Genomic DNA, 27,835 nt, shown 5'->3' on the forward strand with positions numbered 1-27,835 from the left:
TGTCACTGACCATCATGGTTTGCCAGAGACTGTCCTGGTTTTAGGACTGAAAGTGCCACATCCCAGGAAACCCTTCAGTCTGAAGAGCTCTGAGTCCCAGAACTACGTAGCAGTGCTAACAGAATTTCAGACAGAATTCAGTAGACAGAATTTCAAAAGTGCCAAGGTCATGAAGGCAGAGCTGTTCACCAGTGTGTGCCAGTGGTGACTAGCTGGGAGAGTGAATGGATCCCTGCAGCCCTTCCCACTACTGGAGTGTTGTGGGGATGGGAATAGCAATGAATACTTGCTGGACAGGCAGTGTGCTCAGGGCATTACACACACCGTGTCACATAACCCTCAGGTACCCTCTGGGGTGCCTAATATCTCCAGTTTACGCATAAAGAAATGGAGGCTGAGAAAGTTGTGTGCTCACCGTCATGCAGGATTAGATTTCAGGCCTGTGCTCCATCCTGCCCTCACCCTTCCCGCAGGAGGGGCACAATCAGAGGCCTGACTGCCTGGATAATGTCCAGGTTTGGCCACCTGGTCTGTGAGGGTGAGTGGTCCCAGAGGAGCAATCATCCTGCCTCAAAGGGGACACACCTGGGCCTGAGCACCTTCCCAGGCCCTTAGCTCACAGTCTGGTAGGGCCCCTGCTGTCTCCTTGCACGTCTTGTGTGTGTGTGGGGGGGGTGCACGCATGCACGCGCATACACACACGAGCAAACACATCTTGCTCAAGGAAGATGCGCCCTGAAGTGGACACTGAGACCTCTCCCCACCATTCGGTCCCGTCACCACAAACCCTTGGGAAAGGGTGGGTGGAGCAGTTAAGGGGAGGTACAGGGTTGATGGGAATTGCAGAAATCATCTACCTAGAGCCCTCTCCACAACCTTATTTCTCAGATGGGAGGCCAATGGGCCGGAGATGGAAGGGATTTGCCACATGACAACGAACTTCCAGGCTTAACCCATGGCTTCCGCTCTGGAAACCACTACAGCCCCAGCCCCGCGTGAGGTGCAGTCCTCTTACATGGATCTGGAATCTGACGGGGTATGTGGGGCCCTGGCCCCCCCAGGGCAGCTCCTGAGTGCGCTCGCTGTTACAGCTGCCTTCAGCCCTGCCTTCAGACACAGCAAACACATCAGGACTCAAGGCCATTGGATTAACTGGTGGGAGTTAACTTCCTGTGTCAGTAGAATCGCCCTTAATTGAAGAAAGGAATAACTAGCAATTTAGAGATGATGACCTCGGCTGCCTGCAGAAGACAGAAGCAGGGTCCAGCAGGTGTTTCTTGGGCCCCCCAGTTCTGTGATGGGAATGATGGTGTCAGCGTTCCAGACAGAACCCTTTCTTGGGCACCTGCTGCCCAAGCCCTTTCCCCTGACCACAGTCTGTTCTGTCTCTGTGTCCAAAGTGACCAGCTGCTCCCAGGCCCAGCCAAGCATTTTCCAGCCCAGAGAACTGGGGGGAAAAAGTGCAGAGGCAAGTGCCGCCTATTACGTGGGAGAGTGGGTGCACAGATGTGGACAGTTGGAGAGCTCCAGGCCAGTAGGGAGTGGGAGCCAGCTGGGACAACTCCTCAACCAGCAGATCCAAGGCCAGGTTATCAATCCTGGACAGGTGGTATCCAAACACTTGGAAAGGCAAGTGACAGTCTTTAGGAGCCAACATGGCCCCGTGGAAGGCAGTCAGGCCAGGCTACGCGCTCTTCCTTTTGGATACATTATGACTGGTGGTGATAGGTATTGGCATGCCTGCTGGGTCTGGCATGGCTGCAGCCCAACTCTCTGATAGTGACTTTGTGAACAGTATGGGAGTCGTGAGCGGGACAATGGGCAGGGCAAGTGACTTATCCCTGATCCCTGCTGATGGAAGGAAGCCTGGGACAGGATGTGGGCCCGCTCAAGCACCTCCGCAAGGGCGCCCCATAGGGGAGTCCCTCTGCTTCTGCCAGTGTCACATTATTATCACTCCCTGAGCCATTGCCCGTGCCTTCCCTCCTTGCAGTGTCCCTGGCCTAGCTCTCCACCTTTCTGGGCCCCCTCCTCACCGATTCCTACACTTTCAAGCCCCTTGGTTGTTGCCCACTGCCGTGGGGACCGCCTATCCCTATTCCCTCTGGTGAGAGCTCCTTCTCAGCCATTATATCAACAACCACGGCCTTACCTGCAAGAAGATTCTAGAAAGGAGGCCAAAAGTCTCATCTGTGGCCTCCTGCAGAGGCAGGAAGATTCCCTACAGATCAATAAATGACGCCTAAGGTGAGTCCCAGACCCCCTTGTGTAAGGACCCACAGCCAAGACAGACCCCCACCCAGTAGAACAGGCTGAACGCTCTACTTTACTCAGACCACATTCCCACTCGAAGCCACAGGGTGGGCTTCGAAATCTAGACGAGCATTCGTGTGCTTGTATCCTCAGTATTTTCCAAAGATATTTGGGGACATCTTGCAGAATCTGTTGAACGGGACCTCATGAAATTTTTACTTGAGTGCTGAGATGAACTGAGGCGTCAGCCTGGATTTCATTTCATCAATGGCTGTTTTACTTGCTTCTCGGCCTTACCGAGTGGGGTGTGCTGGTAGGTGGGATTTTGGAGAGAGGGTCTGGAGAGGCTGGGGGGTGGGTTCCTCAAGAAAAAGGGGGGTTGGATGGAGATGGATAGATATAGCAAGCAGCTGCTCCAAGGAGGGGAACCATGGGGAATGAGCTGGTTAAAGAGGGAGGCTATCCGATAGGTTTTTCTGTAGAACAGAGTAGGACCGCTCCTCCACTGCCCATGGAACCGTCAGCAACAATTGACCACGTCCTCAAGCTTTTGCAGGGGGAGCTGTGTTTTGTGTTTGTTTGATGTTAAGACTGTTGAGCTTGGTCCCAAGCAAGCTCAAGTGTTCTCAAGTTATACTTAGACTAAATAAATACCAATTAGAAACTAGGTGAAAATCTCAAACTCTGCTGGAAAAGTAGTTCTTCCCGTCTGCACTCCTGCAACACCCTTCGGTGCCATGTGCCCAGAACAAGCACATGCAGAGGCGCTCACCTCAGCTCGTCACTCCTCCGTCCTGGCCCCCGCACAACATTGTTTGTTTATGACAGATTCCAGAGCTCAGAAAACCAAACACAGTTGTAGATGATAAGGCACTAAAGAAGCAATAGATCAATGGGAAATTGCCTATGGTTCCTGATTACTAAAGCAACAGTATTGACAAAGGCAGGAAATCGCAATCAGACTATGTAAATAGATGATGTAATAGACGGCAGCGTTATCTGCACCTAGCATACTATCTACACCTGGTATGGCTCTTGTACGACTTGTTTCAGGTACAGCTTTCTCTCGCTCAGGCATGATCTTTGCTCTGGACCCCAGTGGGGTTCCAGCTCTAGCCATGCCGGCCAAGTACCTCAGAAGCACTGGATGGCCATGTTGGAAGGTCCTGAAGGATCGTCTGGACATAAACCATCTTCGTTTATTTTGTTTTAACCTGAGATGCACATAATAGGATATAATAGCTTTGCTGTTACCATCCTATTCCTCAGCTCATGGCAACTCCCATTAATCTGGGCAGTCTTTTCTCTCTCTCTCTCTCTCTCTCTCTCTCTCTCTCTCTCTCTCTCTCTCTTTCTCTCTCTCTCTCTCTCTTTCTCTCTCTCTCTCTCTCTCTCTCTCTCTCTCTTTCTCTCTCTCTCTCTCTCTCTCTTCTTTTGTCCTCAGCCCCCATCATTCCATTCCTCTCCTCCAAATGTTGTGTTTTTCCAATCTACCTTCAAGAACGTTCTCCTATGTGTGTATGCACAAACACGACATACCTGTATGTGTGTGTGAAAAACATAATGGCACTTGGTGGCCAGAATGTTCTGTCTTCTTACTTTCCGCCCTTAATATTGTTTCTGAGAGCCAGCCACACTGATATGTGTAGATGTGCCTTGTTCCTTTTGACTGCTGCCTACTATTTTATAGTGTGATAACACCTCGTTCTTTTTCTAGTCCCCTCTTAATGGCCCGTTAGGTTCCACAGCTCCTCTCTGCTACAAATGCTGCTGGAACGAACATCCCAGTGCTGCTTGAGTTCCCGAGGGAGAGATTCTCTGGGGCACACGCACAGCATTGGATTGTGGGGCTGTCAGAACATGCACCTAAATACTGTTTTGCCAAATTGCTCTCGAGAAAAGTTGTTCTGCCAATAACTTCACTGATGGATGGTAAAACCAAGGCCCGAACAGGCCAGTGACTTGCCCTAGTTTAGAACCCGAGTGTGCTGCTTTCCAGCCTGGAGTCTGCCTGCTCAGACAGAACATTCCACTGCCTCTGCCGGGCCCCTGGCAGTTTCCCATGGAGCCAGCCCAGCGGCTACAGGCTCACTGAGCCAGAACCTCAGCCTGTGATACCAATTCCGTCTCTCTCCTCCATGTCTGAGCACGGCGGTACCCACCACAAACCTTCCCAGGCGGTGTTAGAGGAGGTGGGAGGTCTGAGCTGAAAGCAACAGGGAAAGGCCTCCTGTACAACCACAGGAATGAACGTGGGTAGCCCCATTACCCACATGTGATGAAAGCTCCCGCTACCGGCCCTCCCTGCACTGCTCTGCTCTGTACTTGTTGATACAGATCTCACATGAATTAGTCTTGACTCCCCAGAGAGCACCCCAGACAGATTGGGGCTCAGGCAGCCGCTGAATTAATGCCAAGACAGAGTCACTGGGGGGAAGTAACCCCTAAGAGAGGGTCATTCTTTTCATCCTCCTGCCTCCAGACTCTGCTAACACCTTCAGGCCTCTTAACAGAGAGGATAGCTGGGAAGTTCTTCCTCACATCTGCTTTAGTCTCTCCTACTGTAACAACAGCACAATAATAACAACAACAACAGAGTAATAGAGATTCGCTGAGTGACGACTATGTGCCCAGAAATATTTTAAGTGTTTTTCATGTGTTACCTCATTTACTAATCCTTACAACAACATAATGAGACAGGTGTTATTATGACCATTCCCATTTTACAGATAAGGAAACTGAGGCTCAGAGAGGCTAGGTATCTTTCTTTGGGTCACACAGCTAATAAGTAGTGGGGCAAGTATTCTAACCCAAGCCTTCTGATGTTCGGGAACCTGCCTTAACCACTAGAGGGAAGAAGACCAAAATAAATAAATAAATAAATAAAACAAAAACGAGACACAGGAAACCAAGAGGCTGAGACTGCCGCCTCGGACAGTTCACTGCCTGCCCTGTCTCTGAGCTACCTTGTCTATTCTACACTTGCAAGTTGCCCAGAAACTTTGCAGCTTGGCTACGAGCTGGGTTCCCAAAGCCCCCACGAGGTGCCCTGACAAGTCGAGAAGCTTGAGTCAGCAGGATTCTCCAGGGCACAGGTGCTGCAGCCTGGGCCTTGGCAGCAGCCTCCTGGGGCGATCAATGCCTCCCTCCTCCAAGGCTGCCAACCCAACATCCCTGGGCCGATCTCCGGTGCTGCTCTTGCTATCTATCTATTCATGTTGGAATTTGAATGCTTATGGTCAGAATGACTAAAAGGCTGAATTTTACAAGGGTTTTGAAAGTGAATTGACTCCACTTATTAAAGATATACTAGATTATTCGCTCAGTATAAGGACACTCTGGGGACTCCAGGCATCGCAGCCTTTCACGAAGACAGAAACATCCCTTTCCGCCAGCCGTTCCCGGTAAACCACGGTGGGAGACATTTCACCAGGCAGAGGCCAATTAAATTACCGGCTGAAGGATCGCAGGCAGTTAAGGAAACATCCTGGCCCAGAAGGGCTGCGGGTGAATAAAGAGGCAGCTCTAGAAATCCCCTCTGGTTGTGTTATGTAAATCCATTTCCAAAGGCAAGAAGGCAAAGGCTCTAAGGCAGCATTCCTGGGAAGCCTTGACTTTCAGTCCAGAAATGTATGAGGAAGGGACGGTGATCACGTGGGGTGTTGAGCCCTCAGAATGCGACGGGCTGGGTGCTGGGCAGAGGGCACGCACTGCTCTCTGTTTTCAGATTCAGAGACCCTGGGAAGTGACTCCTAAGTGGGGGAGGAGGGGCTTCTTTATGCAGACGAGGCAGTTAAATAGAAGGGTATAAGGACTCACACCTGTCAGAGTTGGCAGGCCCTCCAGACCCCGGTCATTGGGTCCAGCTCCAGCTCAGTGAACCCAGCACCTCACTGTACAGATGGGGAAGTGGGGCCCCAGGTACTGGATGGGGGAGGTCAAAAACAGGGTGTTGGTGGCACAGCAGGGTCTGAGTGAGGATGTCCGGGCTCCTAGGTCAGGGCTCTGTCCTCACAGCCTCCCATGGAGGCGGAGGGCGTGCTCACTGGCTGGGAGCAAGGAGTCTCTTCTCTCTGTCCTTGTCCCCTCCACCCCTCGCTGCCAGGAGAAGCAGTGACAAGTTGCTGGTGTGTGGGCAGCATTTGCTTGTGGAAATAATAATACAAGGTCCAGACACTGTGCAGGCCACATGGCTCCTTCCTGTTGTAACAGGCACAGACTTGGGCTCCCTTAAGCAAAAAGGGAATTTAGGGGCAGGCTATCAGAGTCTCAGAGACCCCAAGGGGTCTGCAAGGACAGGTTTGGAGAGCAGACACGAGCTGAGGCAGCACGAGAAGGCCAAGAACCGTAAAGCGCAGCAGCTATCTTGTAACAGAATGTCTCTGGCTTGATGGCCACTCTTCACCACAACACCCCCAGCACGGAATGGGCTCTAACGGAACGTCATCTTCACACCACTCATTCAAGCCAGGCTTGATTGGCCAAGTCTGGGACGTGTGGCCATGCCCCAGCTTCCGGGGTAGGAAGGGGAGCTCTGAGAATCTTGCCAAGGGAGGTGGTCTCCTGCATCCACAGGACGATATTCTCAGGGCACTGGGTGTGTCCATACTTCTGAGGGCTGCACAATTTCCATGAGAGGCTGCATCATGAATTGCAATTTACTTAGATATCGGGGGCTGTGTCATCTCTTGGCTCCTGCAATCATCCGCCAAAGCTCATTTCCGAATACCTGCCAAAGTGAAGGGTTCCAGAAACATTCAGGAAAGTTCCGCTGTCTGCTGTTCAGGGGTGTGTGAATGAGGACTTCCTAAAGTCGCCTGTGATTGGCACGCCTCTGTGCACGAGGGTCCCGGGGCACCCTCGGCTGGAAACTTCGGGGAAGGGGCTAGATTAACGGCACCAATACCTGAAGAGGCTGTCAGTCCTTCTGTAGGCGTTTCAGTTGGGACTGCCACAGGCTGTATGGTTTTCAGTGTTTCAACATGACTATATTTCATATTTGGGGAAAAAGAACAACTCTGATTTCCAGGGTTCAAATTATATTTCAAGCTATAGAAAGTAAAACTTAACAAAAAAAACCTTCTTGGCCTAGGAGACAGTGAAACCTCCACTTGGGGAGGTACATTTCTGCTCCCCTTCCCACAGTGAGTTACTAGAAATTCCTGGGGTGGGGGAAGTGAGGTCCCCACCCCCACCTCCCCACCCCCGCATCAAAAGGGAGCGTGGCCTAAAACAGTGAGAGGAAATAGTGATGGAGTCGCTGAGCCCCACGCTAGGCAGAGGACGACCTGGGATCTAGACCTAGTTTCACTGCTGACTTCCTGGGAGATCCATCCCTAGGCTGGACTTTTGTTCTAGTCTGCAGGAAAGGGGTTAAGAAATCCTTCTCTGTCCACCTCAGAGTAAGAAATTCGGAAATGCTTTGTGGGGGAGACACTGCTGTGTGCATAGACTACTTCAGGTAGTGTGACAGGGGCCAGGGCTGGGCCCCAGAATCCTTCAGCTCAGGGTTCTTTCACCCGGTGCCCAGGCCTGCTGGACCTAGGAATTGTGAGGCCCCTAAACCTGCATGTGAAACTGCAAGTGTATGCGCATGTGTGCGTATACATATATGTGCGTGTGTGTATAGGTGTGTGTATGTGTGTACATGTGTATGATGTGTAAGGTGAGTGCATGTGTATATGTATATAAGTGTATATATGTGTGTACATGTATATGTGTGTATGTTTACTACGGAAAGAATCCATAGCTTTTTCCAGATTTTAAAGAGGTCTTGACCCTTCAAAGTAGCAAGAACTCCTACTTTGTGTGGACAGGAAACAAGCCTCCTAAGTGAGGGTGGGGAGTCTGGGGCTTGTTGGTGTCTAAAGCTGTGAACGATTATCTGAGTTAATTAAACGCTTTGGCAGAGCCAAGCCCGTATCCCCGTCCCCTCCCACAGCCAGGCGGCCTTCTGTCACACATGCCACAGGTCACAGGGCAGCAACTGTGCTCTCCGTGGGTCACAGGCCCCAGCATGGAATGAGGAACTGGTCTTCCAGGCTTGGCTTCCCTGCGGAGACAAGGACATAGGTTCAACCCTGGCAGAAAGGCCGACACCCTAAGGCCGGCCTAGATTGTCCTCACAAAGACCCCACCGCTCGGTGGGCCCCACGTCTGTTTTAAACATTCCTGGGAATTTCTTTTTGACGCTAAAGTAAATGCTGGCTGGAGCGCCACCTACGCGGCTCACTGACAAAGACTGCCGGCATCTCATTGGAGGGCCCGGAGGAGATTCTGCAAGTCTTTGAAGATTGCCAAGACTCCTCCGTCACACTGAGCAGATATAAAATCCATTACCAAGCGCTAATAAAAGCAAGGAGGCCAGGCTGAGGACGATACCCAGCTGGCCCAGGGGGCATGCGTTCAGGCCCAGAGCTGGCCGGGCTCCGCGGCCGCCCCACCACAGCTGCTCAGCCTTCAGTATTTGCCCCTCTTGGACACACCTCCGTCAGTCACCCATTGTTCTCGATTCAATAGTTTGGGCAGCAATTCTGTTTCTCATTCACTATAAAAAAGCATGTCCCTGCAGACCTTTCAGCACATTTACTTGTGAGGCTGGAATTTTTAACAGCTTAGATTTCAGCGGCGGGATTGATTACAGATGGAGCATTTGGCAGGGACCTGGGGCTCCCCATAGACTCCCCCCATTTAGAAACACAATAAAGATTATGAAGTTTGAGCAAGGGCAATTTGGGGCAAATCATGCTTTCAAGGAAAGGGAAGATGGACGCGTGAGGGAAAAACTGTTGATCCCTGGTGAAGGCCATCTTCTTGAAGCCAATCAAAATTTCTTGGTTGAGAGAGAGTAATGAGCTGCAGAGATCACTCCTCTCTGCCTCAGACACACTCAGTCTCCTGCACAGATGCTCTCCTTTTCACCTGTATTGGGACTGAGATGGCGGTAGGGTTGTCTCACTCTGGCTAAACCCTTCTAGCACCTTAGCCTAATGGCATTCTGTTCACACACACCCTCCCCTTTCAAGATTTCTGGCCTCATCTGTGTGGCTCCCTTTGCCTTGGAGGGTCCTTCTTCCCTTCTTGACCCATCAGAGTCTCAATTATCTCTCAAGGTCTAACTCAAATGCCACCTCCTCCATGAAGACTGCCACAACTGAAACCCTCACTCAGTGAAAATGAATCAGACCTTGTAATGCACATCTGGTGGTTACCAGATGCTATTTTCCTCTCTATTTCTCCTTCGTTTTCATTCCGCCTTACGAGGGTCTGTGCCTTCACTATCCCTGCATTTCCCTAGCATGGAGTGAACCTTACATGAATGCTAATTCAAATGAAGTGTGTCTTATTACCCAGCCCTAGGGAGACATGCTACTTTGTGCAGTGTGCCCTGGCAGGCTTTGCCTGTCCAGCATCAACTCCCACTGCTTCAGGTAATAGGGCCTCGATTTTCCATGTTCAGTCCATGTGGTTGAGATGCAGCAGATCTATCCCCTTTGCCAGGGGTGGGCATGTGACACAGATCTGACCAATCAGAGCACAGAGTTTAGGTCAGGGTTGGGCTTGGGCCAACCAGACCAATGAGCAGTAACCAAGGAGCATGTGCTAGGCCTGCTGGGAGTGAAGGGCTTCTTTCTGCTGTGGTTGCTAAACGGAAAACTGTCAGGCCGGGGCTGCTGGTGCCAGTGTGCCACCGTGGGGAGGGGCTTTCTGAGAACGGTGCCTTTAAGGAGGAGGAGGAAGGAACTAGAATGGAGGGCTAGGGACACTGGCTTTGCCACCACTGCTGACCTGGAGGGATCAGGAGGGCATGTGTGGAACAGTGCTGGGCAAGCACAGTACGCCCAGGTACTGCCCAAATAAGGGCTGGTACAAGCATGTCCAGTTCAGCACATGGCCCTGGCACAGGAGGCAAGGACACAGGTGAGCCTTCATAGCAGTGTGGAGTGGCTGTGGCTGATTCGTTCCTTCAGGGCAGAGCCCCAGCCCCTGGCGGGAGGTTCTGGGAGGGCAAGACTGGCGGGCTGAATGCCAGGGCCCAGAGACGCCACTGCAGTACACTGGGAAGGGCCAAGATGTGCCGTCAGACCTGGTGACAGTTATGTTCTCGTTGGGTAAATTTCCATATCACTGGGCTTCAGTTTCCTCTATAAAATGGGTTAATAATCTCTATGTCAGTGTTAGTGTGCGAGTCAGATGCGATCATGTAAACAAAGTACCTAGTATAGTCAGCACTCAAGCAGTGGGTCATCGGCGTTACTCTGTGGGCTGGTTTCTGGTCAGGGCCCGGCCGTCGCAGGAGTGCAGGGGATGAGGGGCGTGCATGCAAACTCGTGTGCATGCAGCAGCTCGGCTCTGGGTAGCTGCGGCGCTGTACTGGGCTGTGTTAGGAAGGTAGGAAACTCATCTTAGTCACCTGGATGCCCAGAAATAAGCACAGTGCCTGGCATGGAGCAGGACCATAGCAAAGGTTAAAAACCGGAGAGTGCACTTACAATTGACATCTACTGAGATTTTCTAGGCCATCTAAGAAGCATCCACTTGAGAGAAAGATAAAATTATGTCACAGAATGGAAAGGATACTAGGCTTGAAGTCAAAAGATGCAGATTGAGTTTTGGTTCTGTCATTGTGTGTCTGTAAGACCCTGAGCCAGTCTCTTAACTTCTGGAGACCTCAATTTCTTCAGCTGTAAAATGAGGCTATTCATACTGCCTGCTCCACAAGGGTGTGGTCCAGTTCAGAAAGTTCTAGTGGCACTGGAAGCCCCAGAGCAAGCTTGCAGGAGCACTGTGCCCAGTACACTTAGTCCCATGGCCAAAAGGGACATGTATCTGAGGCAGCCCAGGAAAACCATCTGGAGTGGGGAACCAGATGTGGGACCATTGGCAGGGCAGCCAATGGCATGGTGAGAAAAAGTGTTGCCAAGTGGTCATCTTGAAGGGCAAGGCCAGGAGGGATGGGATTATGCATAAGCAGGAGATTACACAACAGGAGGAAGAAGAAGGAAAGCACTTCAGAACTAAGGCCGTGAGAACAAGCCACAAGGTTCCCTCTTACAAAGTTCTTAGTAACAAACCTAATAGTTGACATTTCCTGAGCATATACTATCTGCCAGGTGCTATTCTAGGCATTTGTGTGGTTTATCTCCCTTAATCCTCACAATAACCCTGGGTGGGAACTACTGCTATTGCCCATTTCACAGATTGGGAAACTGAGCCATGGAGGGTGTCACATGGGATTTTAACTTGTGGCTCACATTCTTACCTAGCCTGAATTACTGCCAGTACACAAAGTAGGGTGGTTACAATGACCGCAAGAGAGAAGAGAATATATTTAAAGGCATTTTGTAAAGGGCTGAGTAGATGTGGGATGATGTTTATTCACCTAACCTTTCTAGATGTAACTCTATAAAAACGGTGTGTTGGACAATTGTGGTTAACCACCTCTCCTCCTAAGCCTGGCCCTGGAGATTGGACTCTCTCCCAGGAGGCGTCTAGGGGCCAGAAAGGAAGGTGGCTGCATGGGGTCCAGTGGCCAGCTTTATTTCCCCAGCTCTCTGGACTCCAGACTCCTGTGAGCTCCAGAGGAAACGGTCTGCTGGGGGCTTCCTGGGTCGATTCAGCCCAGGCTGAGGGAGCCCTAGGGCTGTGGGGTAGATGGCAGAGCCCACAAGTCCACCCGGAACCTGAATGTTCCTGCCCCTCTGATCACAGTATGTCAGAGCCAGAAGCCTCCCTGGAGTTCTCCCATTCCCAAGCAGGTTGCCAGACATGGGAAGAGACAGACTAGGGTCCTGGGGGGCCCTCCCAGCGGGTGGCAGAAACGTGCAGTGGGCTTCTCAGCATAGGCACCGAGCCCTTTTGCAGGATTCTGCAGCCCACCAGTGCGAGGGCTCAGGCTGACCTCATCAAGACCGAGTGAAGACAGAGGAAGGATGTGTGGGTGGGAGATTCTAGGGAGCCTAGCGCAGCAGAAGGGAAATGCATGACTAGGTCCAGGAGGGAGGCAGTGAGGTCTGGCTGGGGTGGGGGAGGGTGGGAGGAAAGTGAGGGAAGAGACCCCAAGATGGGGAGCAGAAGACAGGGATGGAGGGTTGCAATGAAAGCATAGGGCCCATAACTCCAGGGGAAGTGAAGGCTGTGACAAGAGGGGAGACGGACAGCGAGTGTCTGGGTGCTGACTAGCTCCCAGGGGCACACTTACAGCTGGCTGCTGACATGCAGGAGTTAAGCATCTTTTGGTGTAAGAATGCTCCAGAAACTACTAGATCTTTTAAGGTTTTCTCCAAAGGGCTTTAAGGGATTGGAATGGACAGAGAGGGGCCAAGGGATGGCATGGCATGTATGGATGGCCTGGACGTCCTAAGGGGAGAAACCACCCTGTGACGACAGTACAGCAGTGGCCAGAAGAGACGATGGACGCGAGGAGAGCTGAATGGCTTTTCCTGGCTCCACGGAGGAATGGGAGGGGAATAGCCCCCATGGTAGACCCCACGCTGAGCCAGGCCTTTGGGAAGGATGGAAGTGAAGATGTCTTACTTATTTCATGGCAGCAGGACATGGTGAGCCTATCCTCTGGACACACCCGCTGGTGGGGAGAGAGCTGGAGGTGGAAGCAGATTAGGTGGCAGGAACAGATGGATGCAGTCAGTTACAGGCCCCAGCAAAGCATCAGGTAGAATACATGAAAAGCCAGCCAGAAACAATGGGACGAGGTAGCAGGTTTGGTTCAAGAAAAATAGATGCGAGTTACGAGGCAGATGGAGCATGGAAACAACCAAGGGGACCCTAGGGAGGGCAGCAGATAAAGGGAGCACATCTAGGAGGGCAGGTGCAGTTTCAGGGCTCCGTGCCCCAGGCTGAGGGTCAGAAGCTATATTTTAGGCCATGTGAAGACTGGTGAGAGCAAAGCAGAGCCCAGTGTTACAGGAACTGGGCCCTGGGTAGGCTGGCAAGGGCAATACCTACCGTGTTTCCCCGAAAATAAGACCTAACTGGAAAATAAGCCCTAGCACGATTTTTCAGGAGACATCCCCTGAACATAAGCCCGAATGCGTCTTTTGGAGCAAAATGTAATATAAGACCTGGTCTTATTTTTGGGGAAACACAGTAGTATTAGAGCTACAGCATGAAGGGAAGGCCCGATCACAGAAGCCATCGATAGTCTGGGATAGTCTGGTTATCAGAATGGTGTGCTCTGGGTTGGGCTGGGGCCCACAGTGATGGATCGGTTGACTGAGTTCACTTGGGCCTGACAGCGGGCCCGGGGTCCCAATCTGGGATTTTCTGGGGCCCTTACTGAGGCCTGACAGGAAGCACTCAGGACATCTCAGGGAAGCCCTTTTAACCCAGACCATGCCATTGAGCTCAACCACCTGATAAACATGCCCGTGTCCACACAGATCCCAGATCTCTGCTCTTGCACCAACAGGGCCGAATGAGAAGGCCAGCATTTAGGAAGATACCAGACATGCAGGCTGCTGCCTTTCTGCTGTTTTTTCAAGAGCACAAAGAACTACGAGCTCTCTCAGCAGCTGGCCCTTCCACAGGGCGATGACAACAGCATGGAGATGTGGTGGCATAGACACTCCTCATTTACAGGTTTGGAGGGAACTCTCATCCCTCTCTCAGAAACATACCCGAGTTAAGGGAGCCTACACGACGCCACCGAGAAAACGGGACCCTTTCCGACTCAGTCTAGAGCCCCTTCCTTTCCTGCTGGCCCTGGGGGCTTCACTCAGACCCTTACTCCTGCCTTCCAGACCCAGCAATGCCCACGATGCCCACCACAGCAGTACATGCCTCCTTCCACCCGCCCACTCCCCCTCTTACCTTCAGGGCAGCAGGAACTGCGAGCAACAGAGGTGAGGACCAGACTCTCCCATCACCATCTCTCCTCTGACCCCCTCTTCCCTGGTCCCAGCACCGACAGGCAGAGGGAGAAGGGACCAGAGCAGAGATGGTCCCATTCACCTCTCCGTCCTCTTCTCCAGTCCCAGGCCACTCCAAGCCCCGCTGGCCCACATGCCCACTCTGCAGTTCGCTGACCAAGGCACTCAGGGCCACGGGTAGCATGAGGACACGAGGCGTACCCCCTTGTTTAGAAGGGAGACAAGTTCCTGGGGTTCTGAGCTGGAATTCCAACTGCATCAGGGCCTCGGAGCGGGATGTGAAGTTCTCCGAAGGTGGCAGCCCACAGCAGGTCACAAGAGGTTAACACAAATTTGTACGGACCGTCCAGAGACATGATAGAACCCTGTACCAAAACCCTCCCAAGAAAAAGTATGCCTTCCTTCTCTCGTTAATTCAAAAGAATTTACTGAGCACTAGCTACATGCGAGGCAGAGGCCTTGCCCTCGAGGAGCTACATGAGCTAGAGGCAAACATGTCAACTAGTAAAAACCCCACGTGACCAGGGCTGTGAAGCTGGACAGAGCAGTGGTGAGGGCGAAAAACATATTTACGAATTTCAGCATCTCTGAAACTGGGAAGCCTAAGTAACACAGAAATGCTACACTCAACGCATGTTTCTGAAAATGATACATGAACAGGTGAGGAGAAAACTGAAGGGGATTAGAGAATAACCTCCACACAATCAGGCTGTGTTCATGAAGAACCCAAATTCTAGAGGTCTGGGATAGCGCAAGGCTACAAACAGGACAATTTATATTTGAAGCATTCCACTTCCCGCGTCTTTGGGGCTGTAAAGCAGACCCCAGATGTGGAGGCAGGTGTGAGCCTCATCCACACTGAGGCAGAGACGGGGAGACCCCTCTGGTGGGAGGAGCAGGGGAGAGACTGGAAAGATCCTGGAGCAAAGCAAAGGACTTGACCCTTCAGTGGACAAGAAGTGCTCCCTAAGGAAAGGGCGTGCTCCTGACGGCAGCATCTAGGCCCTGCTGAGTGGGGACAGGAGGCAGGGAGGAGAATGTACTTGCGTGAATGCTCAAAAACTGTAACAATTGTCTTTATGGGACTAAGTGAATCCATGATCGTGGCATCACTGAATATAGGTTTGTTTGTTTGAGCAAATAATTTCCCCTTTCTATTGACTCATTTTATTCATCTATAAAATAGGAATAATAATGGTAGCCAACTCACACAGATAATATGAGGACTAAATAAATTAATACATGGGAAGCACTTAGCGCAAAGCCTGGTACATAGCATGTGCTCAATAAATGTTAGCTTTTATTACCATTTATTTCCTTCAGGGGGAAGGGGGCGGCAAATAATCCACTATGTTCGTATCAAATATAACAGTATTCTCAGTGGTTTCTGTAAATCACATTTCACTTTGTGGAAGAAAAGGAGATGTAAATTATTTCAAACAGACACGTACATACTTTAAAATACTGGGTTTATTTTAAAAATCAGCACAGTAAAAACTGCCACACAAATTACTTTAAGCTGCCAATGACGGATGCTCCTATCAAGTCAAGTGCACACATTTTAACTCCTCAAATTGAAGACCTTTAATTTCCCTTGATGCCTTTTTAATTCTGAGGTTACATAAAATTAAGCAGGAAAACATTAACATTAAACGAAGATCAATTTTGTACAAATAAGTGGGATCAAGCAGCTTAAATTATCACCTGAAATTCTTGTACTTCAGAGAAAAATCCCAGATGACGACATTACACGTTATAAAAAAGATTCACATTATCCCGTAAGGTACGTCTCACCTCACTCATCCCTCACAATTCTTTCACCAAGCCTCAGGCAAAACATCGAGGGAACCTTTTTCCAGGCAGTGGGCTTATGTACATTCCTTTTCTTTTTCTGAACTCAGAGTTTCTGAAAACACGGAGGCTTTTCTCTTGGTAAAATAGGGCTTAGGAGATGTTCAACGACCAAGCTCTCATGGTTCTTAAGTTTCTTCCCTTCTCAGGAGAGACACAGGGGCCTTCATACCACCCAGACAGGTTTTTCCTCCCACACCAGGGTCCTGCGTGGTGTAGAAATGCAGGAACTTCTGACCTCACCAAGATGGAAGTGAGCTCTGTACCTTCAACCAGGCACAAGAGAAGGCCCGGCCCACTCCCGATGTCCTCAAGCTTCCTCTGAATTCAGAAAAAGTTCTGTATACCGGAACACGTCAAGCCATGGCAATAAAAGACTCAGGAACTCAAAATGTGAAAAGCCACCGAGGAAGTGAACATGAGAGAAAAGTGAGCTTATTGTTGTGGGTTCCTATTTTTAATGAGCTGCAGCAGAGCAGAGGTTTGGCAGCAAAACCAAATCCTGTGCTCCCCACGAGTCCATAACCCACTGTGGGACAGGTGTCCTGACAGGAAATTGCCAAAGATGGCAACATGAGCCAGGTGAGGGGACCAGGGAGTAACTGCACTGTTGCTGGTGTTAATGCCACCCGTGGGTTCAACAGCAACTTGAATCCCTGTATGAAACATACCTATTACCTTTCAAAACATTCTGATCACCATACTGAGGCAGTGGAATGAACATATTTCAACAGGAAAATTATACATTCAGTAAATATTATATTGTCATAATCCGTGTTTCCTGGGGACTGATAAATGCAACACACTGCCCATCACTAACGACCAGAACCATTGCTGTGGGGTGAGAAAACGCAGTAAGGACGACCTTAGGGCATTTCCTTCCTTGCAGGAGTCAGCACCTCCTTGGCCTGGGCGAAGAGCTGAAGACAAAGACTTCCTGAGGCCTGGAAACAAAGTGCGGTGCTGTCCCTTCTCCAGTGGGACATGAGGGGCCCCCATCTTGGAGAGCCTTTACGTAGCAGCCTCCAAGAACTCTGAGGTGAAGACTGCTTCTGCGTAATCTTCACACACATCCTGAAGTTCAGCAGCCACGACTCCCAGCGCTTCCTCGACCAGCTCGTCTGAAAAGCTGGAAGACAAACAGCACAGCTACAGAAAGGTACGCAGCTCAATACGGGAGCCATTCTTTTACTCAGCTGAGGAACCTACCAAGTCAATTCTAAGATTTAAACAGAAATTCAAAAGGCCAAGAACAGCCAAGATACTTTTGAAGAAGAAAAGGTGAGAGGCCTTGCTCTCCTAGATATTAGGAGACGCTTAGATCCCAAAGTCAGGCTGGAGGGAAGGCTTTCACTATACACGGGCTGGAACTCACCCTTGAGACGGCTGAAACCAAAGGTGACCAGAACTAACTAGTTGCGACACAGCGCAGGTCTAACTGCCTGACAGAGGGGATGTGTGTGTGCCTTCCTTATGGGACAGGAGGCAAGAGACTCTACATTTGTGTTCTGGTTCTCTCTCTCTCTCTCTCTCTCTCTCTCTCTCTCTCTCTCTCCCCCTCCCGCCCTCCCTCCCTCCACACACACACACACACACACACACACACACAACTTTTTTTCCAAACTATTTGAGAGTAAGTTGCAGACTTGATATCCCTCAAGTACTTCAGTGTACATTTTCTAAAAACAAGAACATTCTCTTAAATAACCATGATAATTATAAAAATCTTAACATAAACATCGATACAATACTATTACTACCTAATCTTACCCATAGACCTTTTTTAAATCTTGCCAACTGTCCAAATAATGTCCTTTAAAAGAAAACTTTTTCTAGCCCAGGATTCAACCCAGGTCCCCATGTCGCATTTAGCTGTCATGTCTCTAATCTCCTTTAATCTGGAATCGTTCATCAGTTTTTGTCTTTCACGACCTTATCTTTTTTTTACAGAGTAAAGGTCTTTTTTTTTGTAGAATATCCCTCAGTTTGGGTTTGTCTGATGTTTCCTCCTGGTCAGATTCAGGTTTTCCATTTTTGGAACAAATGCCACAGAAGGGATAGCGTATCTCCTCAGTGCTTCTGTCTTACAACTGAAGAGGTTAACTTGTATCACTTGGTTACAGTGATGTCGGCCAGGTTTCTCCCTTTGTAAAGTTACTGTTTTCCCTTTGTAATTAAATATATTGTGGAGAGATACTGTGAGACTATGTAAATACCCTGTTTCTCATCAAACTTGCTTGAATCAATTATTACAGGGTTGCCAACACTGATTTTCTAATTCCATCCTTCCTTCTCTATTTAATAGTTGGCATTTTACTGTAATGAAGAGCTTTCCCTCCTCCTTTACTCATATATTCATTCATTCATTCATTCATTCATTCACCCACTCACTCACTCCCTCACACAGGTTTGGCCTTACAGATTCTTATTTTATTCAGTAGTTTATAATCCATTACTATTATGACTTAGTTTGATACACAAAATGTCCCAGATAGGCCAATAGGAGCCCCTGCAAGCTGGCTCCTGGGTCCTCCTTCCATGTCCCCTTCATTCTCTGAGCATTTCCTTCCTGGAACAACATGATATTTCAGGCTCATCTGACATCTTCCCAGCCCTTGTCTCGGAATCAACCATTTCTCCAAAAAGCCCCGGTTACCTTTTCATGGAAAATAGTACTTAGAAACCAAGGTCTGGGTACTAAACATGCTCACTGCCTCCAGGCCCTCTCGGCAGATAGACTCAGACACACACACACACACACACCCCATGCTATATCTATATCAAAAAGTGGAAGTTCATAATACCCCCAGTCCCAATTCAGCACAGAGGATTCATTCTATCCTTCCCACAGAAACCGGGCTCTCATGATTCATAACACGCTTACATATTTGATCAATCCTAAAATATAGAGAAAGTAGTTTTAGAATTGTTAACCTATGCCACCGAGTAAAAGAAATCTACTCACCAGAATCTAGCATGTCTTTACATTCTTTCTGTCTTTCGCCAGAGGGCACAGAGTCATTGTATCATGTTCAAAAGTTACTTAGACCAGTTCTTATCTGTCCCTGCTCCCTTTAGCTATCTTTATCTCTGCTCACTGAAAAATGACTATGTTGTTTATTGGAAGCACAGTTACGGTTCTGTTTGTATTCCAATTCCCCCGTCCCTGTTGATTTGGAGGGATGTAGAGGAAACATGAACATGGTTCCAAAAGTCAGAATTGAACAGAAAAGGTAAATGCAGGTAAGTGTCACTCACCCGCTTCTCCTGTCCCTCTACCCACTCCCATCCCAGCTGTTTGGTTGTTCTGACAATCTTTTGTCTTTTAAATGGCATGTATAGTTCTCGTTCATTTAATACAGGTGATATATTTGAGCTTCTACTACTAAAACACTAAGTATTTTTTATTTGTTTGTTCTCTTTTCTTCCTTGCCTTCTTTTGGATTTTCTGAATTTTCATTGCATTCTTTTTTTGCTATTAACTTGGCTGTTATACACTCTTCTACTATTCTTTCAGTGGCCGCCCTAGATTACAAGAATCCCTGATTTAAAATCCAGCGTGAATTGATATTCCTACCATTTTCCCAGACGATGCTAGGACCTCAGAATACCAACTCTATTTATCATCTTCCTGACTTACATGCCATTGTTTCTGTGTTTTATACACACACCCAGAAGACGTCCACTTACTGTTTTTATACAGTCAATATTCACTTACCTACATATTGACCTTCTAAACAATTCATGCCTTCCTATATTTTTGACCTTTCATCTGTGACTGTTTTTGCTCTGCCTAAAAAATATTCTTTTAATATTTCCTATTGTGAAGGTCTACTGGTAATAAATTCTCTCAACTTTATTTGGAACCTCTTACCATCCTTCTTGAAATGTATTTCAACTGGGTTTAGAACTCTGGATTAGCAGTTCTTTTCTTTTAGAACTTTAAAAGATATGCCAGTTCTTCCAGCTTCCATTGTTTCTGTTTCTCTTTTTTACTTCTTCTAGCTGATTTTAAAATTTTCTCTTTACCTTTGATTTTTCAACAACACTATGATATGCCTTTGTATGGATTTATTTTTATTTTTCTTGCTTGGGGCTATCAGAGCTTCTTGAGTTTATGGATTAATGTCTTTCGTTATTTTAGGAAAGTTATCAGCCATTATCTCTTTGAATGTTGTTTCTGACCCATTCTCTCTTCTCTCCTGAGACGCCAGCCACATACGTATTATATTAGACCTTGACTCTTTACTCTCTCTTCTTTACTTTCACCTTTTTTGTGTCTCCATGCATCACTCTGGATACTTTCTTCGGTCCTATGTCCCAAGTCTCTAGTTTCTTCTTTTGATGTGTCTAATTTGCTATTAAGCCCATCCAGTGAATCCCTCTGTATTTCAGAAACTGTATTTTTAAGTTCTAGAATGTTCATTTGGATTTAGTTTGGTTCCCAGTTCTCTGCCAAAATTCCAAATTGTGTCTTGTATCTCTATGAACATAGCAGCACCATTATTCTAATATCTGTGTCTGACAGGTCTAACATTTGGAGCTGCTGTGGGTCTGTTCTTCTTACTCTCATGCCTCGCTGTTGCCTGGTTATTTTTCACCATACAGCAGCCATTGTATTTGAAAATTCTAGAAATACTTTAAGTCCTAAGATGATGTTATATGCTTTGAGAGAAAACTTACATTTGCTTCTGCCTAGTGCCTGGGGGGCAATGATCTAGAATTACCACAGTCTAATTTCAGGAACTGAGATAACCAGGAGCTGAGAACAGTCCTTAGAGGGTCTACTGGCATCCACGTCACCCTTACTTCCAGAGTGCCATCCTCAGGGTCCCAATCAAAAGTGAGGCAAGTTCACCAGGGCAACTCCCCCATCACAGCAAGCCCTGAATCCCCACCTCTGGCCTCTGACCTGAAAAGGCCGTCCAAAATGGCACTATCTCCCTCTGGAAATGAGACTCCAGCGCCAGACAGGGGGAGTCTCTGTCTTCTGTCTTCTCTGGGTCTCTGCCTTCTCCAGGATCCTGCCCCAGTTATTCTCCATTACCTAGTTAACTTCCTGATGCCTTCCAGCATGTATGTTTTATTTTTAATCTAGCTTTTCTATAAAGAGTTATCCTCAGTGGAAGAAGTGGTCCCAATTACCATGTGCGTCATTTAAGAAACAGAAGTGATTACCTTGTTTTTATATTTGCTTTGCGTTCTTTATTCCTATCACTAATTCTTCTGTACTATGAAATCATCATACTATGAAACACCAAGGTATTCCCAACACATTCAAACACATTAAATACTGTATCTGTTTTCTCCTCATTATTAATCTTCCTTCCCTGCCTTCCCCCTCTGGGAGCCACTCCTCCTGGAGTCCTCCGTCCTCCGACTCCAATCTGGACTAGTTGCTTTCTAGCTATGCTCACTGAAAAGTTCTTCTCTTGCAAATAGCTTTTGCCATTTTTCTGGAAGTTCCACGTTGGAGCCTCAGTTCCCTAAATCCTGTCTTCCTCTTTCTCAATGTACACCCTGTATTGGTGGCGTGCATCCTCCAGCAGCTTACTGGCAAACAGTACAGGGCAACTAGATTTTTGGATACATCGCGTACCTAAAAATCTCTTCATTTTACCCTTGTATTTAATTGATAATTTAACTGAGCACAGAATTCTAGGTCAAATTTTGGAAGTGTGCTCTAATATCTTCTAGCAGTGTTGCTACTGGAAACAATATGCCATTCTTACTCTGATTATTTGAATATGCCCAGTTTTAACTCTCTGGAACCTTCTGTCATCTTTTCCTTACATTGGGATGCTCAGATTTCCTTTTCATAATGATGTGTCATGGTGTGTTCTGTTCTATTTATTTATTCACTCATGAACTTACAGTGGACAACTGATGAACTCTTTCAATTTAGAGACTAACAGTCTTCTAGAAATTTTTCTTACAGTATTTCTTTGATAATTTCCCGTTCCTCCTTTTACCTTCTTCTCACATTCTGGAACTCCTATTCTTCAGCTGTGCTTACTATGAACTAAAACATGTGTGTGCCCCCCCCCCCCCCACCCCTCAAATTCATACCTTAAAGCCTAATCCCCCATGTGATGGTATTTGGAGGTGGGACCTTTGGGAGGTAATTAGGTCATGAGGGTGGAGCCCTCACAAATGGGATTAGTGCCCTTGTAAAAGAGACACAAGAGAGCTGATCTCTCTTCTCAGCCATGTAATAACATGGTGAGAAAATGGCTTCCTGCCAACCAGACAGGCCGGCACCTTGATCTCTGACTTCCCAGCCACCAGACTTGTAAGATACAAATTTCTGTTGTTGAAGCCACTTAGCCTATGGCATTTGTTGTGACAGCCAGAGCTGATGTAGACACTGGATCTCCTAGAATGATCCTTCAGTTTTTTAAATCTTTCCTATTATCTATCTCCTGGTTTCTTTTTATTCTACTACCTGAGAGATCTGGCTATTTTCTTTGAATCTTTCTAGTGAATTTATTTTAGCCATCATATTTTTAAGTTCTAAGAACTTTTGTTTTATTCTTTAAAAGTTTCTTTTTTATAGTGTCCTGTTCTTGTTTCATGGTATAATAGCTCCATTTATTTCTCTGACAATATTAATTTCAGTTTGTTTTAATGTTTTCTTCTCCCTTCCTGCACTGTCTTGGCTTCTTTTTCTCAGTTATAAGAAGCCGTGAGTCTCTCATGCTTTCGTCAAATGTCTGCTCATCTTACCTCTGTGCTATATTCAAGAATGTGAATCTCACCCAAGGCCCCATTTTCTACCTCACTTGGACCCAGGCCTTACAAGCATCTGGTGCTTCTCGTTCTGAGTCTCACCAATGTTCCTTTATGTAAATCAGCTTGGTTCTTGGCTTCACCCTCGTCAGGCACTTGACAGTCTTTGCTCTACTAAGTCATTTGCTATTTGTCTAACTGCTTTATGGCTTCCAAAATTTTTGTTTGCTGTCACTTACAGGTTCATGCCTTTTATTTCTTCTTTTAGTGACATATCATTACACAGGGATACAGATAAATACATATGTTCAATGTCTTTCTCAACCAGAAGCCTCCTGATTTGTTTTTCAAACCTGGAAGCCTTAAAAATTTGTTTTCCAAAGCATTACCTTAAGCCTTTCCTTTCACAATCTCTCTTTTATTTACATCCAGTTTATATCATCTGCTCCCTTTGATCAATGGAACGGTGCTTTTCCTCAGGTGTAAAGAGAAATGGAGACATTAAAAGAAAAAAAGAATTCATCTAAGCGCTCCCCACACAAGAGGCTATTAGATGAATTCGACTGTCTTAGGATAATTTTCCAGATCTAATCAATACAGCTCTCCCTTTAAAACACTCAAAGCAGAAACAAAAACAAGAGAGATCAAAAACAAAGCTAGAAAATTCAGATGCACTGTCATGTGAAGACCAAAGGATAGCAGAGGAAGAGAACATTTGTAAAAACCCAGGCATATTTTAACAGCTCTGTCTTCCACACTTTAACCTATGATTCCTTGTAGGCTGAGAAAGCTTTCCCTACATCAACAAAACAACTAGGAACAAAATGTATCATTTATCAAGTGGGAAGAATGTACAAGGGACAATCTACCTTCCTTAGCTTGTTTTTGGATTTCCCAATATGCCAGTGAGCCTAACCAATCCAAGCAGGGAAACAAGTGAGTGTGCTACAGACTCCGTGTTCACACATTGAAGCAAGTCAAGTTTACCTATTATCTTCTCCCACAAAATAATGATGTATCTCAACCAGAACAAAAGGTCTCGTATGCTTCGAAGGGCACTTTATATAAAGAGAAGGCTCAGGAGTTTAGGTTATACCTGAGGGACCGAACATAAGCGATTACGTCCGATCTTACCCAAACCTCCGCTAAAATGCAAGGAAGTAGATAAATGCATACATAAATCTACAAGGTGAAAAAGACAAAAAACAGATGAGAAATGTCCAAGATTTTCAGGAGATAAAAAGCACACAGAAGAATCCTAAGTGATTCAGCAGCACAGAGAGAGGTGAAACCTAGGAGTCTGCAGAGGAAGACGCCAAGGAAAAGCAAGCTGGTCTGGCTCACAAAGCATCAGAAAGACTCAGGAAGAAAGAGTACTGAGAATCATGAAAGTGGAGTGAGGCATGGGGTAGAAAATGAGGGCACGGGTTGAAAATTTGCAGAACGAGCAACTAGATTGATAGGTCTCCACCCCTGCTCCTGGCAGCTAAGTGACAATCCCTCCTTTACCCCTGCAAATGAAGGCAGGTATATATTCTTTGGAAGTAATAAACCCATAATTTTAAACCCAGTCAAATCATCAGTCAAGTATGAAGACAGAACAAAGACACTTTCAAACATGTAAGTCTCAAGAAATTTCCTCCAATACGCAAAGCAGGATATGCTCCATTAAAATAAGAGAGTAAACCAAGAAAGAGGAGACAAAGGCATGGGAAAACAGGGATTCTAACACAGGAAGGAGGTAAGCTAACATCCAGGGAGGTGAAGAAGGAAGTCCCAGGGCAAAGCCACACGCAGATCTAGAAAGCTGCTGGGCCAGATGGGTAGGAGAGAGGGTCTCAGGGGAAAGAGTAGGGGTGGGGGTGAGAAACAGGGATTAACTGACAGTATCTACCTGATCAAGGGGAAAATTACATTGAGAGGTGTTGGCTAATGAGTGGGGAAAGAATAAACAGATAAAAGAGTAAGCAAATAAAAAAGAGGCAATTATTAACTCCTGGAATATGTTTAAAACTTGTTCAAGAAAGAAATGGAATCACAGTATATACTATTGGCTTAGGGATGAAACATATTTGCATGTTCGTAATAAAGTGATACCTATAAGGAATTTAAATTTGGGCCCTACTTAAAAAGAAGGAATTTACACATATTTTTCAACTAACTACATAAAAAAAGGTTATCCAAGTTTCAAAAATTTGGTAGCAGTAGGACTGTGTTTTACGACTCCACCAAACGACTTTTCTCAGGGGGGTGACCCTCGGAAGGAGAAGGGTTAAAGAAGATGTGGCCAAGTCCCAAGGTCGGCCACTCCTCTGTGCGTTTGTCCCGACCGTGAAGATTTCAGCACACCACTGCTCCTGGCCCAGTGAACTTCGTGGTCTTTGGTGGACATAGCCCTCCGTAACAGCAACAGGAAATCCTTCCTGACTTGACTACTGGGCTTCTGCCTGCCAAGGGGAGGCTGCAGAACACTCCTTCTGGTGGCATCACCCAGGCTGTTTTACAGTCTCTTCTACCTGAACAAAGGTAGTCCGCAGAGAAACCTGGCCAGTAGCCCAAAAGCAACCACTGAAACGAACTCCAGGGCCTGAAAGCCCAGCACGAGACTTCGGCCAGTCTTTTCTCCAGCCCTTCCATCAGTTAATATTTGGCACTTGGTTCCTAACCAGAGGCACATCACACTTCACTGACCTTTCAGCAATCAGCCAAGGATTGAAGGAGCCCACGGCCTCATGAGACACCATCCGGAGGTACTGCTCAAAACGGCCGCAGTAGTCACCAATGCTGGCCCGCATGCCGGGTGGGACGGAGAGGGCAACGCGCCCCTGTCTCTGCTGAGGCTCCTCTGAAAGGGGCAAGAGGGGACCTTCTCTTTTCTCCGATTTCTCCTCTGTTCCCACATTTTCATCCAGCGAACTGAGAGCAAATAAAAATTATGAAAACATTCAAAATCATCTGTAATCATCGAAGGTAAACTGCTCATTCGCACTGATGGTTTGGTAACCAAAGGCTTCATTTTTCGTTCTCACGCCAAACAAAACTCAACCTCTTATCACCATTCACTTTCCCCTTTTCCCTGGACTAATCCTCTACACGGTAGGAATTCCTGCCCCATAGACAAAAGAATTTACAACAAATCTCGCAGTAATTATCAGCACAACCGCATGTGCCAATGTGATGCTTTCAACTGTAAAAATGAGACTCCTTAAGATGCAATGTACTCTGTGCCCTTCTTACAAACACACTGTTTTACCAAGCCATTTTGGAGATTGGCAAGATCTTGCTCAGAAGAATTTCTCTCGGACTTGTAGGAGTTGAAGGAACATAAAACTCAACACCGTCAAAGGCAACCAACTACAGTGAGATCAGAGCCTGCCCCCACTTACTTGCCATCCCAGGGCTTTTCTAACACGATGTTCACGTCTGGGTCTTCATTAGCTGCTATCTTTGTGATCCTGATTGGATGAGGAGAGAGGGGCCTTTCATTTACTGCTGCGATTTTGTGGTCTAGAAAAGAAGAGGCATAAAATGATTGCATATAAAGAAAAGTCAGTGTATATCTCAGAGCTGTCCTACTGGCCTGTACCTGTGAGGAAGTCACATGCACACCTCTTAAGCATAACAGGTTTAGGGAGGGAGCAGTGGGGAAAAAATGCTTATTTTAAATGAAGAGGTGAATTTAAAAGTTACAAAGAAACAAACCAATGAGGAATCAGTTTTGAGAAATAACAAACTTTTGAAGCCCCTGCTGGCCCTGAGGGAGACTCCCTGAAGAGGTCTGTGAAAGCCCCTGGCTATGTGGGTTCCATTAGGATCCAGCCACCCACTGAAGGAGACTTTTAAGCAGTTGGGTTTGTTTTTTAACCTTTAAATGGTTTGATTAGGGAGAAAGAAGAAAACCACTTATACCTGAACACTTAATTAGCTGACTTAATTTGTCTACGGGCATTGCTGGAAAATCTGCATGATGATAGTCAAAATATTAACTTATTAACTATACCTTGCAGGCTTGACAGCTCTTTTGAGTTTTGGATTATTTATCATTTTAAATGCATTTCAAGTGTAGGAAAAGAATTGGTCCTTCTCTTAGGTAAAGAGTATCTCTCAGTCAAATAACTTTCTCTGGCTCATTTATATGCTTATGATTTCTTACTGTCAGAAATACTGCATAAGTCAGCTTTTATACACATATCACTGAGAGTACAATCAATTTTCAATTGTTCACAGAAAGAGAGGCTATGGAGATGTAGATTAGACACTTCACAATTCAAAAAAATCACTTTAAATTTGGTTATGGGTTGCAATTGAACATACAGTCAGAACAACTAGAAACATAGGGTTGTTATTATGATTTCATGATTCTAGAATTAAAGTGTCCAAAAACTCATTGCAGTTCTTAGTGTTCCAAAGAGCTCCTTTTCAATATGTGCCTAGACTTTATGCAGAGTCACAGACAGTGACTAATAATTCAAACTGCCCTTAAAGAAAAAAGCACTGAGTTCTAGGTAAGACTGTCTTTTGCACGATGCAACCTAACTTTGTAGCCAATGGCCAAACCATCAGTGAAACAAACCGCCTTCCACCCTTCCCTTTCCTCTTCCATACAAACTATGCTACGACACCAACTGGTTCACTGCGCCATGATTAGAAGGGTCCTCCTTGTGCTGGGCCCACGGTAGGTGCAGTGGGGGACACAACTGAATATGACAAACTCTCTGGCCTCAAAAAATCTGTGGCCTAGCTGGGAAAGATAAGACCCCTCTACAAACGGCTCTACACATGGCAGGGCAGGCCAGAAATCTATGGGAGTTCGCAGGCAAGGAAGGAGGCCTCAGCCAAGCTCCGGAGGAGGAACACCAGGAAAAGCACCGCAAACCCGGCACAAGTGGGATCGTGTGAGTCAGGCCTTGAAGAATCGTGTGTTTGCCTGTTATACGCGTATGAAGATGATGGTGGGAGCGGCAGCGGGGTTGGTGGGACGACGGAACAAACATGAGCACAGAAAAGTGCTTGAAACTTACAGAAAACATAAAAGGAACAAATTAGTATTGTGTTTAGGTGGTTCATCCTTCTGTCAAAATTTGATGTGGAGAATACTTTTTCTAAGACAACAC

The 27,835-nt window shown here is 47.1% G+C and overlaps 1 protein-coding gene across 6 annotated transcripts in view; it reads right to left on the minus strand.

Annotated features, from left to right (window-relative positions):
* Positions 1 to 16,043: 16,043 nt before the first annotated feature.
* The window catches only part of KIAA0753 (KIAA0753 ortholog), a 65,528-nt gene continuing 53,736 nt past the window's right edge, over positions 16,044 to 27,835 (minus strand). For all 6 annotated transcript variants that reach the window (XM_088801988.1, XM_088801987.1, XM_019743807.3 and 3 more), the window contains 3 exons: positions 26,108 to 26,228; positions 25,413 to 25,637; positions 16,044 to 17,121 (listed from right to left, as the gene is read on the minus strand). In XM_088801988.1, coding sequence (XP_088658114.1) covers positions 17,004 to 17,121; positions 25,413 to 25,637; positions 26,108 to 26,228 — 464 coding nt within the window. In that variant the 3' untranslated portion in view covers positions 16,044 to 17,003. The remainder of the gene's footprint in view (positions 17,122 to 25,412; positions 25,638 to 26,107; positions 26,229 to 27,835) is intronic.

Source organism: Rhinolophus sinicus, chromosome 12 (assembly GCF_057876585.1).
Source record: "Rhinolophus sinicus isolate RSI-liver-muscle chromosome 12, RSI-T2T, whole genome shotgun sequence".
Taxonomy (NCBI): Eukaryota; Metazoa; Chordata; class Mammalia; order Chiroptera; family Rhinolophidae; genus Rhinolophus; species Rhinolophus sinicus.